Source organism: Metopolophium dirhodum, chromosome 3 (assembly GCF_019925205.1).
Source record: "Metopolophium dirhodum isolate CAU chromosome 3, ASM1992520v1, whole genome shotgun sequence".
Lineage (NCBI taxonomy): Eukaryota > Metazoa > Arthropoda > Insecta > Hemiptera > Aphididae > Metopolophium > Metopolophium dirhodum.
In genome coordinates this window covers 2,280,205-2,293,776 of record NC_083562.1, presented here as the reverse complement: position 1 = coordinate 2,293,776, position 13,572 = coordinate 2,280,205, and the positions used below count along the sequence as shown (strand labels likewise).

Below are 13,572 nucleotides of genomic sequence, written 5' to 3'. Positions count from 1 at the left end.
ATTAATTGTTGTATACTATGATACTATTTATTATTATTATTATTATTTTTAATCCAGTAATTGTACAATCTGTAAACATATATTTTTCACATTAAGTACATACATTATTCTGTGATGTTATGTTGTAGATTTAGAAAAAAAAAATACTAAATTTACAACATTTCAGACAGGCTTGTGAAGTGGCCATCCGTTGATGGAACTTCATAAGGATATTCTTAATTTTATGTTTCAAAACTATTAAGAGATCACATGTAATTCAGAGTTCATTATTTTTTTCATAACATACAATTAGGAAATAATATTATATAAACCAAACAATAGTTTTTTTTTCTATGTTAACTTTGGAAGAAAACCCAGCGGCCCACTTGGTATATAACTTCCAAACAATGTGAAAAATAATTGTAAACTAAAAGATAAATGATAATTTAGTTTTCAAGAATAAATAATTAATAACCCTTTATACAAATAAATTTTTTTTAAATACATATTTGGTAATTTGTAGTAAAATTCTTACTCACTTCATTATTTATATGGTATCATACTAAAAAATCATTGAGCGTTGAACAAATGTATTAACATCTAATCATTAAAGAAATATACATGAGAAATTAAACTACCTTTGAAATTGTTATGATTTTCAGGGAGAACTTTGTTCAAAAAGAACATCATTAGACTGATTACTATAACTATAATCCAATTGTCCTCCTCCCTCATCGACCATATTCTGTACTATATTTGATGAATAGGAATGCTGCATAACTTGTTCATTCTTTAAAAATAAAATGTATAAGTAAAATAAATAATTAATAGGTAAAACTGTAAAAGTGTCTTTACTCGTTCGTGTAATAATAAGACATCAGAAGATATTAATGGACGCGTTTCAAAAAGTTCACCACTAGTATTGGAACAAATTATTTGATTGGTAGAGGTCTCTGGTTGAGTTGTTTGCTCGGAAGTCTGTGTGGATGTTTGTAAAGAATCCTAAACATAGTTTTATAGTCTGAATATAACTTAAAATTAAATAGAACTATAAACCTATATTACATACGTCCATAAATGTTGGCAAAATTCCACATCGAGCCATTAATAATTGTTTAGTTATTTTCTTTAGTTCTTCCTGTTGTTTGACAATAGTTTTTTGTAATTCCTCTTGTTTACGTTGTAATTGATCTTGAATAAGATTTTCCTGTGACTACATTTATTTTATGTGTTAATAAGTATAAAATATAAATGTAAACTTATCGTCAGTTTTGGTTTTAATTTTTCCATCATTTATTGGTATTTTGTAATAACTTAAGTCATGTTAATTAAAATAATACAGAAACCAAAATTAAGAAATAGCTTACATTAATTTGTATTACAATACTGATGGTACTGACATCTTAGGCACCAGTCAACCATTCTAAAAGTTCAAACTCATCGCAATGTTTCAAAACATGGAAAATTAAAAGCAACGAAGCCAAAATAGCTCATACACTTTCACTATCAAGAGACCATCAAGGGGGGTCAGCTCAATTGAAGTAAAATATCTCGGGTTTCTATTCAACACGAATAGAAGACCAAATTGAAGACACAGCCTCAAAAATAAATGTAAGCCAGTTACTTACATAATAAAATTGAATTCAAAATACACTAAACTTCCTAGTTTAATATAAAACTCCAAGTCGGCATTTAAGCCATACATAATGATTTCAAGTTATGATATCTATAACATGGAGATTTCTCAGTACTTAACAACCTATTCCTAACTATGCAAATATAGTTCACAATATGATCAGCTGTAGACTTCTTTTTCATGCTTTATCTGACTTATATTTATAAATGTTATACAATTTATTTATTATACACATACTAAGGTCGTATTAACTGTAAAGAAAATTTCAAACAAATAAAAATTACAGCTGTTATGACATTTTAATTTGAACACTATTATAAAACTTATTAATACTATACTATTTTTATGTATATTATTTATACCAATTAAATTTTAAATTTTACAGTTAAACTTACTGGAGAAACTGAGCCTGCAGGTAATTTTACTGATGATTGTGCATTTTCTAAATAATTGTTGAATGTTTCAGTAACATCATGTTTACTTTCTACCAATGCCAATGACTCAACTTCTGAATTAGAATTTCGAATATCTTCAATTGATCTAATTTTCTAAACATATAAAATATATTTATTAACATTATTAATTATATATTTATTTGGTAAAGAACATTCCTAGTATAATCTTTGAATATAAAAATGTATTTTGAAATGCTTAATTATATTAGAAGGTAAGGTTAAAGTTTCCAAAAATAAAATTTTAAGTTAAGTTGTTGAGACGTCTGGCCCACGCACATGGCAAATTTGCGTGCTAATAACACTATTTGTGTTGAGACATTGGCCTTTTTACAATATTTTAATTAGAATGATATGAGTATGTAAAATGTTACAATTTAAAAATGCGCATATTATCTTGCTAGAAAATTGACTGAGGCAATTGGATAATGGTGTATAAATTAAATTTCCAAAATCATTCATTAGTAGTTACTAGAAATTAATATTCTGATTGGTGATTTTTAAATAAAATTAACTATAAAGCCAACATTTTAAGCTAATCAATCTCAACAGTTCAATGGATGAAAAATATCATCATAACCCTAGGCAGTCCACTCTAGCTATTAATATTTACTAAATAATTAAGTTGATGCTATTTACTTAAATACCAATTTCATATTACTATTACACGATACAATAACTATTTATAACAAACCATTTTTGGTGAGTCTGTACTTGGTTGTTCATAATGTCTCTTTTGATATGAATCATAATCACTATTTGATGAGTGATGTTCAATTTCATTTAAAGGAATGTGCCATAATCTTTTTTTACTATTTTTTCTTCCGTCGTTAGTCTCACCTTCTTTTTTAATAACATTAAAATAATTGATGACTTGATGATGACAAACAATGAATTCGGGTTTTGAATTCCATTGGTGGTAACTAATATAATATCTAGATTGTAACCATATCCATTGTTGGCCTTTGGTTAAAAACCGATAATAACAAGATGTTCCTTCACCTTTCAGCATAACTAAAAAAATAAATACTTAATAACATGAACTAAAAATATTTATAGTTGTTTACTTACGTGCTTGGTGTGACAATATTACATCTTCTAAGTCATCAATATGGTAATACTCATAACCGGATGTTCCCAGTACTTCAAACGGCATATACCCAATAATTGAAGGACCTCTGAAATTAATATAAAAATACACAAAGTTAAAAATTGAATGAAATTTTGTTAAAATAAATATTTTTCACCTATGATCGAGAAATAAAAATTTCCATTCTAAACTATGCCTTGAGGTGAATTCACTTTTTATATCCTCCATAACTGGTAGTTCTTTTAATAACTGTGGAGTCATAATTCGGCCAATACCAACAAATACTAGACTATACATTCAAAATAAACATTGTAGTTACTAACTTCAAAATTTAATTTCAAAATATGTATGTTTTACTTTTGGTCATCTTCTTCACTGCTAAATGGAGACGAAACTCTATGGTTGTCCCCATGATAAATTTCACTACTTGGTTGGAAGTAACCAAAAAATTGCACTAATTCAAATTGATTTTTTTCATTTATTTCTTCTTTATCTTTAAATGGGTCATGTCTCTTACAATGACAAGAAAATACAATTTGATCTAAAACAAATTAAAAACAGATATTCAATATCAGACATCAGTATTTGTAATACCGATACATGTTAGGTTATATATATATATTATATATATTATTACCATTATCATAATTCTTTGAAAGTCTGGACTCTACAATTCGATCTTGTAATAACGAATGATCTGCTTCATGAATTATTTTAAATATTGATAAATTTTCCATGGTTTTCTAAAATAAATATGTCATTAGAACCACAAACATACTAATGAATTGTTATGTATTATATAGCATTATATGCATTATACACAGCGCTTGAATTTTAGGGGGATGGAGAAGCACATATTTTTTAAAAATATTTTAGCATTGTCTTTCTCATTATATTCTAATCAATAAGAAATTTAAATCTTCGGGTACGCATATTTAACTTTTTTGATTAAGTAAGTATGGTAATTGAAATGAAAAGTCTGAATTTTGAAAACTTCAAGATTTTGTGTTAAATAGGAAAATAATAAAAATGTAATTCAGTAATGATGAGGAGGTGGGTAATTTAGCTAGCTTTAATATAAAATGTTAATGAGAGAGATTTGATATCACACCCAAGCGGTATAACTACTTGAATCCAAAAAAACATCGGCGTAAACAGTCCCAAAATGTTTATTTTTTAACTTTTCTCCTAAACTATGTTAGCTAGAAAGTTGTTTGATAACTCATTAAAAAGGGATTTTTAAGTAGGTACTAAATGTAGAATTAAAATTTTTCACATATAAAAAAAGTTATTTTTTGCTAGATTTTCATTTAGCGAGGTAGATTTCCGAAACTGGAGAACGGATTTTGTTGTTTGTGGTCTTAATAGATTCACATGGGCTAGGACAAGTGCAGTGAAGATTTCCAGAACTTTATCTCCAAATCGTTATTTCACTACAAAGCTGTAAAACTGAAAAACATCAAAAAACGCCTAATAAAATTTGTTTTAATTTTTTTAATGTTCTGTAGTGAATTAACTATTAAAGATAAAGTTCTAAAAATCTTCACTCCACTTCTCCTAACCAGTATGAATCCAACAAGACCCCAAACAACGAAATCCGCTCTCCGGTTTCGGAGATCTATCTCATTAAATGAAAATGAAAATTATTTTTTGTGGGGCTGTTCGCACCGACATTTTTCTGGATTCAAATTGTTATACCGCTTGGATGTGATATCAGTTAATACATTTCTAAAAATTAAAAATCAAAAAAGTTTACATTCCCTAATCCCTAACTTGGCAAGCGTTTTTTAAAAATATTTTTGCATATCCCTTCTATTTGTTTCCAACTCAAGCACTGATTATACAGCAATAAATATTGAAAATAATTAAAAATAGTACCGGAAGATAACCAAGAAGAGCAGTGACAGTTTCTGATGCATGGAGGATCTTTCCTAATGATGTAAATACTATCATGAATCCATCCAAAGCCTAAATAATAACGAAATCACAAAAATTTAGTTTAGACAAAAAATTTGAACCACAAAATTTACTTCTAAAATTATATGTGTGAATTCTTCATTTAATAGAAATGCTGGCTTCCAATCATTGTCTATTTCATGTACTTTTGATTTCAATAATATATCTACAAATGATTAAGGTATGTAATTTTTATATTTTACAACAGAATAAATAGACATAACAAACCTTTCTGTTTATTTAAATAATTTATGGTTGTTTTCAAAACAGTGGACTTATCCATTTTTCTATTGGTTGTGGACAACATACGATTTAACTCATTGATTAAGTTGTTAAATTGATCCCTGCGATTCTTCTCACTTGCGTTTCTTATTTTCCTAATGATTAATGTTTTCATAACAAGAGATCAATGAATAAACATTGGTCATAAAACATTGGTAATACCTACCTTTTAGTATCGACTCTATCGGTCAGTTCATCGTCATACTTGTCACTATTGAAACAAGAAAAAAAATATCCAAGTCACAAACAACGTCAAACTACACGTGCCCAATAAGTATAAAATACAAAGTTTACACACACCGGTCAGTCAACCGATGCAATCAATCGATCAACTCTTATAACATTTACGTTATACCAAAAAAAACAATATGTGTGTGTTTGGCATATTATTGTCTACACGGTTACCCCCCCATTAATTCCACTTATATGTCGTGTATGGCTCGTAAGCACAACGACAGATCGACTTACTCGGATTTCCTAGTGGAGGCACTACTCATGTAGTTTGACATAGTGAAGTGCAGTCCGGTACGTATTATATTACGGGCTTGTTGCTTCTTACCTTCAGGCGCCACGGTACACAAAGTTTACATTTTTACATGCAGCACGGTGTATAATCGGGCCCATTGGTAAATGCACAAAATAAACAATATTGGGCAGAGCAAACGAGACTAGTTTTCGGAAAACGGCACTATTATGTATGCTCGATGTCGGGCGCCTGTCGGCATGGCGCATGACAAGAGAGCGTTGTAGTTAATGGTTAATCAAACTATTGATATAAAATGATATGAAAAAATTTGGATTTTTAATGCACCACGAACGGCAGTCGAACCATTTCCTATGATATTAAATAACATTTGAAACAATTATACCCGGGTTCATACTCCATAAGGTAGGTAGTAATGGTAATCGATAACAATAAAATAATAACAAGTAAATAGGTTAACATTACAAACAACCTTAAATACATAATAATACAATGAATATCATATATATAATAATATATACAATTATTATTTTACATATATAATAATATGACTATATGTACCCATATGTAGGTACTAAGTACTAGGTACACACGTCATGACACATTACAGGAGTAGGTACAGGACCGCAGTCAGCCGCTAGACGTCAGTCTGTTATCGGTAGGCTTTGGTGGAGATTTGATTGATTTTTTTTTTTTTTTTGGGGGGGGGAGTATGGGGCTTAAATCTTTCTACACAAAATTAATTGATTAATAACATAAACAAATAGGTAATAATAATTATTTATTTTAATTTAGAGATGGCTAAGCTACCCTGTTACCCCTCATTCGCGACATTTGGTAGTATGGTGGGTAGGTAGTGCTGTCATTTGTCCAAGGCAGTTGAAGCCTCCAGCAGCTCCTTCTGCTCCTTAAACGGTACCTACAACCATTGATTAAGTATGGCATACTTGGTATGCATATAATATCAAGTATACCTACTTAATCAATGCTACTACAAGTCTACACTACTCAGGGCCGACCCGAACAGGTGGTGTAAGGAGTGTCCCACCCCCCATGAGTTCAAATGTATATTTCAGTTGGCACATTGATACATTGAATATTATTCGAGTTGGCACTCGGCAAATTAGAATTTTTTTTTTTAGAAAAAGTTATTAAATAATTTTATAAATATTACGAAATACGAAAATACGAAAATTTCATGATAATATATTATAACTTATATTAATAATTAATATAAAGGTTTATAAGTTAATTTCTCGATTGCCAACTGCCCAACACAAATAGGTACTATAATAACATATAGGTGTTGATGTATTATATTATATCTTTATGTATTTTTTCTTCAATTAAAATAAGATATATTATGGATTACTTCATGAGAAAATTTCTAAAATTGAAAACTCATTACAAAAACCCGAAGGACTGTTTGTGCTGAAAGTGTTAGGGCTTTCGGGAATTTATTAGAAGCTGAGGTTGAACGCCTTGATGGTATTGATTCATTAAACAAATGTTTTGATAAAGGGACAAGATCAAAAGCTCTTGGTATTCAAAAACAAATATTCTCTTTTGATTTTTTTGTTTCTTTATGATTTATGAAAAATATTATGTACAAACTGAAGTATCTTTAGGTACTGAAACTCTTGAAGCAAAAAAATTATGGTTAAATGATGCAATAACTGTAATCGATAGTACAATAAAAATGTTGACGAAAATCAGATGATCACGCAATGAACCATTTAATTAATAGTGCTAAAGAGTTTGCCAACTTACTTAGAACATACTCAGAAGCCAATTTTAAAAACCATCATCGTAAAAGATTAGCTTCTAAACGATTTGATTGTAATGCAACAACTCAAACTGAATTTACAATACATCTATTTTGCAGAATAGAATTTAAAATTGTTCTCGAAAGTCGATACCCAATCAAACTAACAAATGACAATTTAAAACCATTCATTCTTCTATTCAACCACTATTTCTATTATTATCTATTTTTCTCAAGTTCTCAACCATTTAAATATTTATTAAACGTAATATTTCATTGGAAAATGTAAAACAATCTATTTCTTCGTTCTAATCAAGCAGTGTAGCCGTGTAGTAGGTGCAAATTTACAAAAATACATTATGATTTTGTTTAACCAGAACAATATAGAAATATTATTTTGTACATTACAAGAAGATAAAATTAAAATATTATCATTTAATTCTTTAATGGAAAAAGCGGAAGATCCGAAGATGTAAAGCATATTTTACCATGTGCTAATCAAATTTGTCGTTTGGCTTTGACTTCTCCTGTAACAGTTGCATCAAACAAAAGAACATATTTTAGTAAACTAAAATTGATTAAAACACATCTTAGGTCAACAATAATAATTGCTGATGAGGCTGTATTTGTAATTTACTTTGTATAATTACTATGATATTTTTAAAAATATAGTATAATATTATTAATATACTTAATAAGTTGGTAAGTGTAAGTAATAAGTATATCACAAGTATACAAATTATAAAATTTAGTATACTGTATAGCTATACAGTTATTTGACGCTCAATCGTGTTATAATTAGTCTGGTCAAAAAATAAAAAAGTACGCAATCGTGCTGCACTGCTGCATCGATTTCAAAAATACCTATTTCGTTTATTAGGTATAGATTATATATAATAAAAAAATTAATGTCATATGGTAGTTTGAGGTATATCAATTAATCGACACTTTCATGTTTGAAATGTCTATAATATAATTTTTTACGTCAATCTACGATTTTGCGTTATTCTATTTATTTAATATTACTTATTATTGAAACTTTAATTCACTCTCGATCATTAAAATAGAAATAAAAAACTCCATAGTTCAGTTGTTTAATAAAAATAACAGAATTCAATTTGAATTTAAAAACAGAGTTGCAAATAAAAAAAAATCGTAGAAATTTGAATTTCTCTAAACTAACCTATATCTACCGCAATACCTACCTATTATGTAATTAGTGCCTATTTGGTTAAAACTGTAAAAGTAACATAATAGTATAGATATTATATTTTAGATTCTGGGTGGAACGATGAATGTATCGATTTTACAATGAGATGTGTTTTTTTTTTAATTCTTGTGTCTGTGTACACGGTAACTAGTCGAAAAAATGCTTCAATTTTTAACTTCAGTGTCTTGTTTGATGGGAAAGTGAATATTGTTGGTGCATTGGGGAGGTCAAAATTTTAAATTCACAATAGTTTAAAAAAGCGCCGGGAAAAACAACATAAAAATTAAGGAAAAACGGGAATATTTACGCAGAATCGGTTTTCCACAAAATCGATTTTGGTTTTTGGTGTAACTCTAAAACAAATAAACGTATATACATGAAATTATCAATGGTTAATTATATTCACATTTTCTATGCACGATCAAATTTCCAAAATATTTTGATTTGTTTTGAACTGTTTAGGAACATTTTCAGTTTCCGATTTTATTAGTATTTTTTTATATGAATATAAATAAAACTTTATTTGTTGGGTAAAAAAGCTTAAAAATTCAATACAATACTATATTATTACAATGGCATTTGAAAAATATTAAAAATCCTTAGTTAGGTTAGGTTAGGTTAGGTTAATCCTTAGTTCATACGTACAGTAGGTAGGTATATATTATTATATATTGAATATAATATTTTTATTTTTAATTGTATGTGTTATGTATAACAGTATACGTGCAGGATTACACTTCAGAAAATACAATTATTTTGTTATTCTTTCAGCCGTACGCCTATAATCTATAGATATACCCACCTATGCTATCTTATCCACATAATAATTATGGACTTAAAGATACAAAATATTAATATTGTATTAACGAAGTATTACGCACTCAAACCTACTCAATTTAAGTGTTATTATTATTTATTAAACGTTTTAGTTTTCATAGACGGGTACATGGTTAAAAGTTTATATGTATAAAATTATATTTTGATAAGTGATGCATTAATTAGAATAGTTTATCAATATAATTTACCAATAGGTTTTATGTTCTTAGCGAATCGATTAATTACTCGATTAATTATGTGTGTTTGAGAATTTTATCCTACAATAGTGAAGTTTAAGGGTTGATAATTTAATAAAAAAAAATTGAAAATTCCTCAAGTTTTTTTTACTGGAATTTGAAAAAAAGTTTAGCGTAAAGTCACTTGCAATTTTTATGAGTGATTAAAGTTCAATTTTTGATGATATTTAATAGGTATCCATACCACGCGTAAAATAATGATTCCTCAAAACAAAGTTTGTTATTTGGTTGTAGGTAATTCAAAAAATATTAATCGTAGAAATTTGAAACATTATACTATAATATTTATTACTTATTAGTTATTACCTATACTCATATAATAATTGTCTATAAACTGTACATAGTGTATATAGTTCAGAATATTTTTACGTGTTCAACGATTTATCATTTTTAGTGGTCAGTGGACAATGAATAAATATTCATAGATTGTATTTTTCTTTAACTAACGAGTCACGATTTAAGATAGTAGGTACTATCTTAAATCGTGCTTTAACTTAATGTAAAACTATAATATATAATGATACTAATATACAAGAGCGTCCGCAGGAATTTATCAAGGGGAGGGCAAAATATTTTACATTTTTCGTCTCACCATCCTATTAGTTATAAAGTATTTTTGTGACATATTTTCTTTCATATAGACAAGGAATGTAAAAATATTTATGAATTATACGTACATAGTTAGTTAAAACTTAATCTAATACAGTATTCATTTTAATTAATTGTTATCAAATACATTATTTTTTAATAGATAAAATGTTTCCGTTGGTTTTATAATTTTAGGTAATTTATAAAATTAAATATTTCTAGCTTATTCAGTCATTGATACCTGTAGGTATGCCATTTATGAACATTTAATTTTTTTTATTAAAAAAGTAAAATCTTGGTTGCACTGCAGTATTGCACTTGGTCCCGCCACTACATCTCATAAACTCCAAAAGCAACGTTCTTAGTTCTGACTCCGAATTGAGTGTTATAAAAATCACTCTGTAAAAAAAAAATTTTATTTTTAATTTAAAAAAAGTTTATTTTGCGATATTTTATATTACAACGGTAATGATTGAGGTTAGGATTATAATGCACTTTGCATTGTCTTCCAAATCTACACGATACTCGTTTTATAACATACCTACATTGAATTTTTTGACGATTCTCGTTACTCGCGTGTTCTTGTTACTCGTTAGTGTTCACCGTTTTTTCTATATAGTAAAACTAATAAAACCTAATATATTATTGTAGCCTTGTAGGTACTCAAGTGCACTCTCAAAAATTATGAAAATGATCACATAAGATTGAAAATTTGAAAGTAATATAACTCTGTACCCCGGAGATAAATGACGCCAAAATAGTAATTTTACAGAAGATTGGTCCAAATGCCAAATTGTGTTTTTTGCCTGAATGCCTCTAAAAAAGTGGACATGGTTGAATTTTCTATAGTCATATTTCCGTTACTAACGATAACCAGATAACTGGACATAGTCAGGGCCGTGTTAAAGGGGGGGGCAAAGGGGTAATTTGCCCCTGGGGGCACAGCTTGGTAAAATCAAGGGGCGCCTCGAGCTTGAGAAACCGCTGTTGCCAGTTGCCTGTTGGTGACTCCTCAATTTAAATTTAATAACAATTTTAATGAAAAAATTACGATGATTACTTCCTTAGTTATATATTTAGAAATATATTTTTGTCGTACAGATAATAAAATAAAAATGAATCGAATTCAATTTTATGTAGGTACTAAGGTACAAAAAAAAAACATAAATAATAAAAACAATAAAACAATAAAAAAATATATTTTTTGGAGACGACTGAAATTAAGTGGTAAATATTGCCATTCCTACGTCCCTCTCATAGCCTGGGCCGCAATTTATACGTCCCTCTAATAAACCTGGGCTGTAACTCGTTCTTGATTTAGGGATTGGGCCGCAATTCATCATCACAGAATCAGAGTGGTTATCCATAATTTACTTCCTTTACAAGTATCCACGAATGATATTGAGGCAGCCACCTCATTGACTTAGGCTTCACTTTAACTATATAATGTGCATAATGTTCGGCATCGTGTAAGCAAACTCTCACTAGTCAATAGTCGTACCAATTCTTTTGTCTCCGTCTATTTCTATGTTATCATCCCAATACCACCCCTTACCAGTAGCGTATCTAGGATTTTTTCACGGGGGGATATAAAGATTTTAATAGACATATTAGTAAGTATACAAATATATGCATATTATTATGTACCTACATATTGTATTGTGTACAAAATTTGATCTCCTGGGGAGGCATATACCCTCCCCCCTGGAAAGACGCCACTGCCTCTTAACAACGGCTTAAATTACACTTCTGGCCAAAGGTACTATATCTCGACATTTTGCTAATTATTATCCATAACCTATAACCACAATATATTTAATGTTTATATATTGTTATCTATAATTTTTGTAATTTTGTAATTTAATTTAATTATTATTCATTGTTAATTATATATTATTATACCTACTATCAAGTTGTAATCATTAACCATACGTGATATTAATGGCCAATGGTAATATATGTATTACTATTCCCATCTGTAAAATTGTGATCGTCAAGCCGTTATTGTTCGTTGAAATAAATAATAATCGAATGACATTTCAATTAAAAATTATAAAATATATATCATATAGTATATAATTTATTATTTTTATTTTTATTTTTCGTAGTTTTCTATTTTTATCAATGCCTATTTTATTAATATACCCACATTTTATTCAATTTAAAATTTAAATTGTCATTCGAATTTGGTCTAATATAAAGCGTTTATATTTTTTTTTATTCAACTATATATAGGTACTTATAAAAACTTATATTGTTTTATAGGCTTATTATACATTATGCTTAACTATAAGTCTATCATTATAACTTTGGTAGGCATTATGTTTTATATGTAATTTATATCTAGAATTTTGTATTAAAATAAATACAAATTAAAGTCTATAGGATTATGCTTATCAAAGTAACTTATTATTTTCTATTTAAATAATAGCTACAAATACATTTTAATATTATTTATTTTTTTAGTATACTGTATATACCACTCCACTTGAAAACATTATTGGCATAATTAATTTAATTATAAGTAGGTATTACAATGAATAGTAACTACGTATTGGATTAGGAAATAGAAAATCAATTGACTTTGTTGCTTTAAGAAATAAGAATACTCACAACTCACAAGGACGTCTACAACATTTTAAAACAAGACGGAGGGGGGGGCATTAAGTCAATTAAATACCCACACAATTAAGACATTTGTTATAGATATCTTTTTAGTCAAAATATTTACCAACTTTACAAAGAAAATATTGTATAATCATAATGTAAGTACTATTGCCCTTGAAAAATATTAAAAAAAAAAAATATTTCAATGTTTTATGTGCATTTTAAGTGGGTGAGTCCCCTATTTCTGCCAATTAATAAGTATACCTATAGGTAGGCCATAACACTATTAACACTAACCGGGTATAGATATTAGAACTATATTGGAGTAGGTATATAATATTATTCTTGTATGTTATTTAGATATATAAGATAATGTACAACGACAATTTTTATTTCATTAGACTCGTTAACTCGCTATCTTAAAATAGGTACCCACTAAAATAAATTAAA

The 13,572-nt window shown here is 28.1% G+C and overlaps 1 protein-coding gene across 1 annotated transcript; it reads right to left on the bottom strand.

The window, feature by feature from the left end:
• Positions 1-552: 552 nt before the first annotated feature.
• Positions 553-6,397, bottom strand: LOC132940321 (circadian locomoter output cycles protein kaput-like). The gene is made up of 14 exons (XM_061007846.1): positions 5,864-6,397; positions 5,562-5,606; positions 5,342-5,490; positions 5,188-5,279; positions 5,036-5,125; positions 3,795-3,900; positions 3,515-3,698; positions 3,315-3,446; positions 3,139-3,245; positions 2,762-3,081; positions 2,011-2,163; positions 1,049-1,192; positions 835-981; positions 553-769 (listed from the first exon to the last, which is right to left on the bottom strand). Exons 1-14 carry the CDS (start codon positions 5,902-5,904, stop codon positions 638-640), a joined length of 1,842 nt encoding a protein of 613 aa, XP_060863829.1. The 5' UTR covers positions 5,905-6,397; the 3' UTR covers positions 553-637.
• Between the last annotated feature and the right edge of the window lie 7,175 nt (positions 6,398-13,572).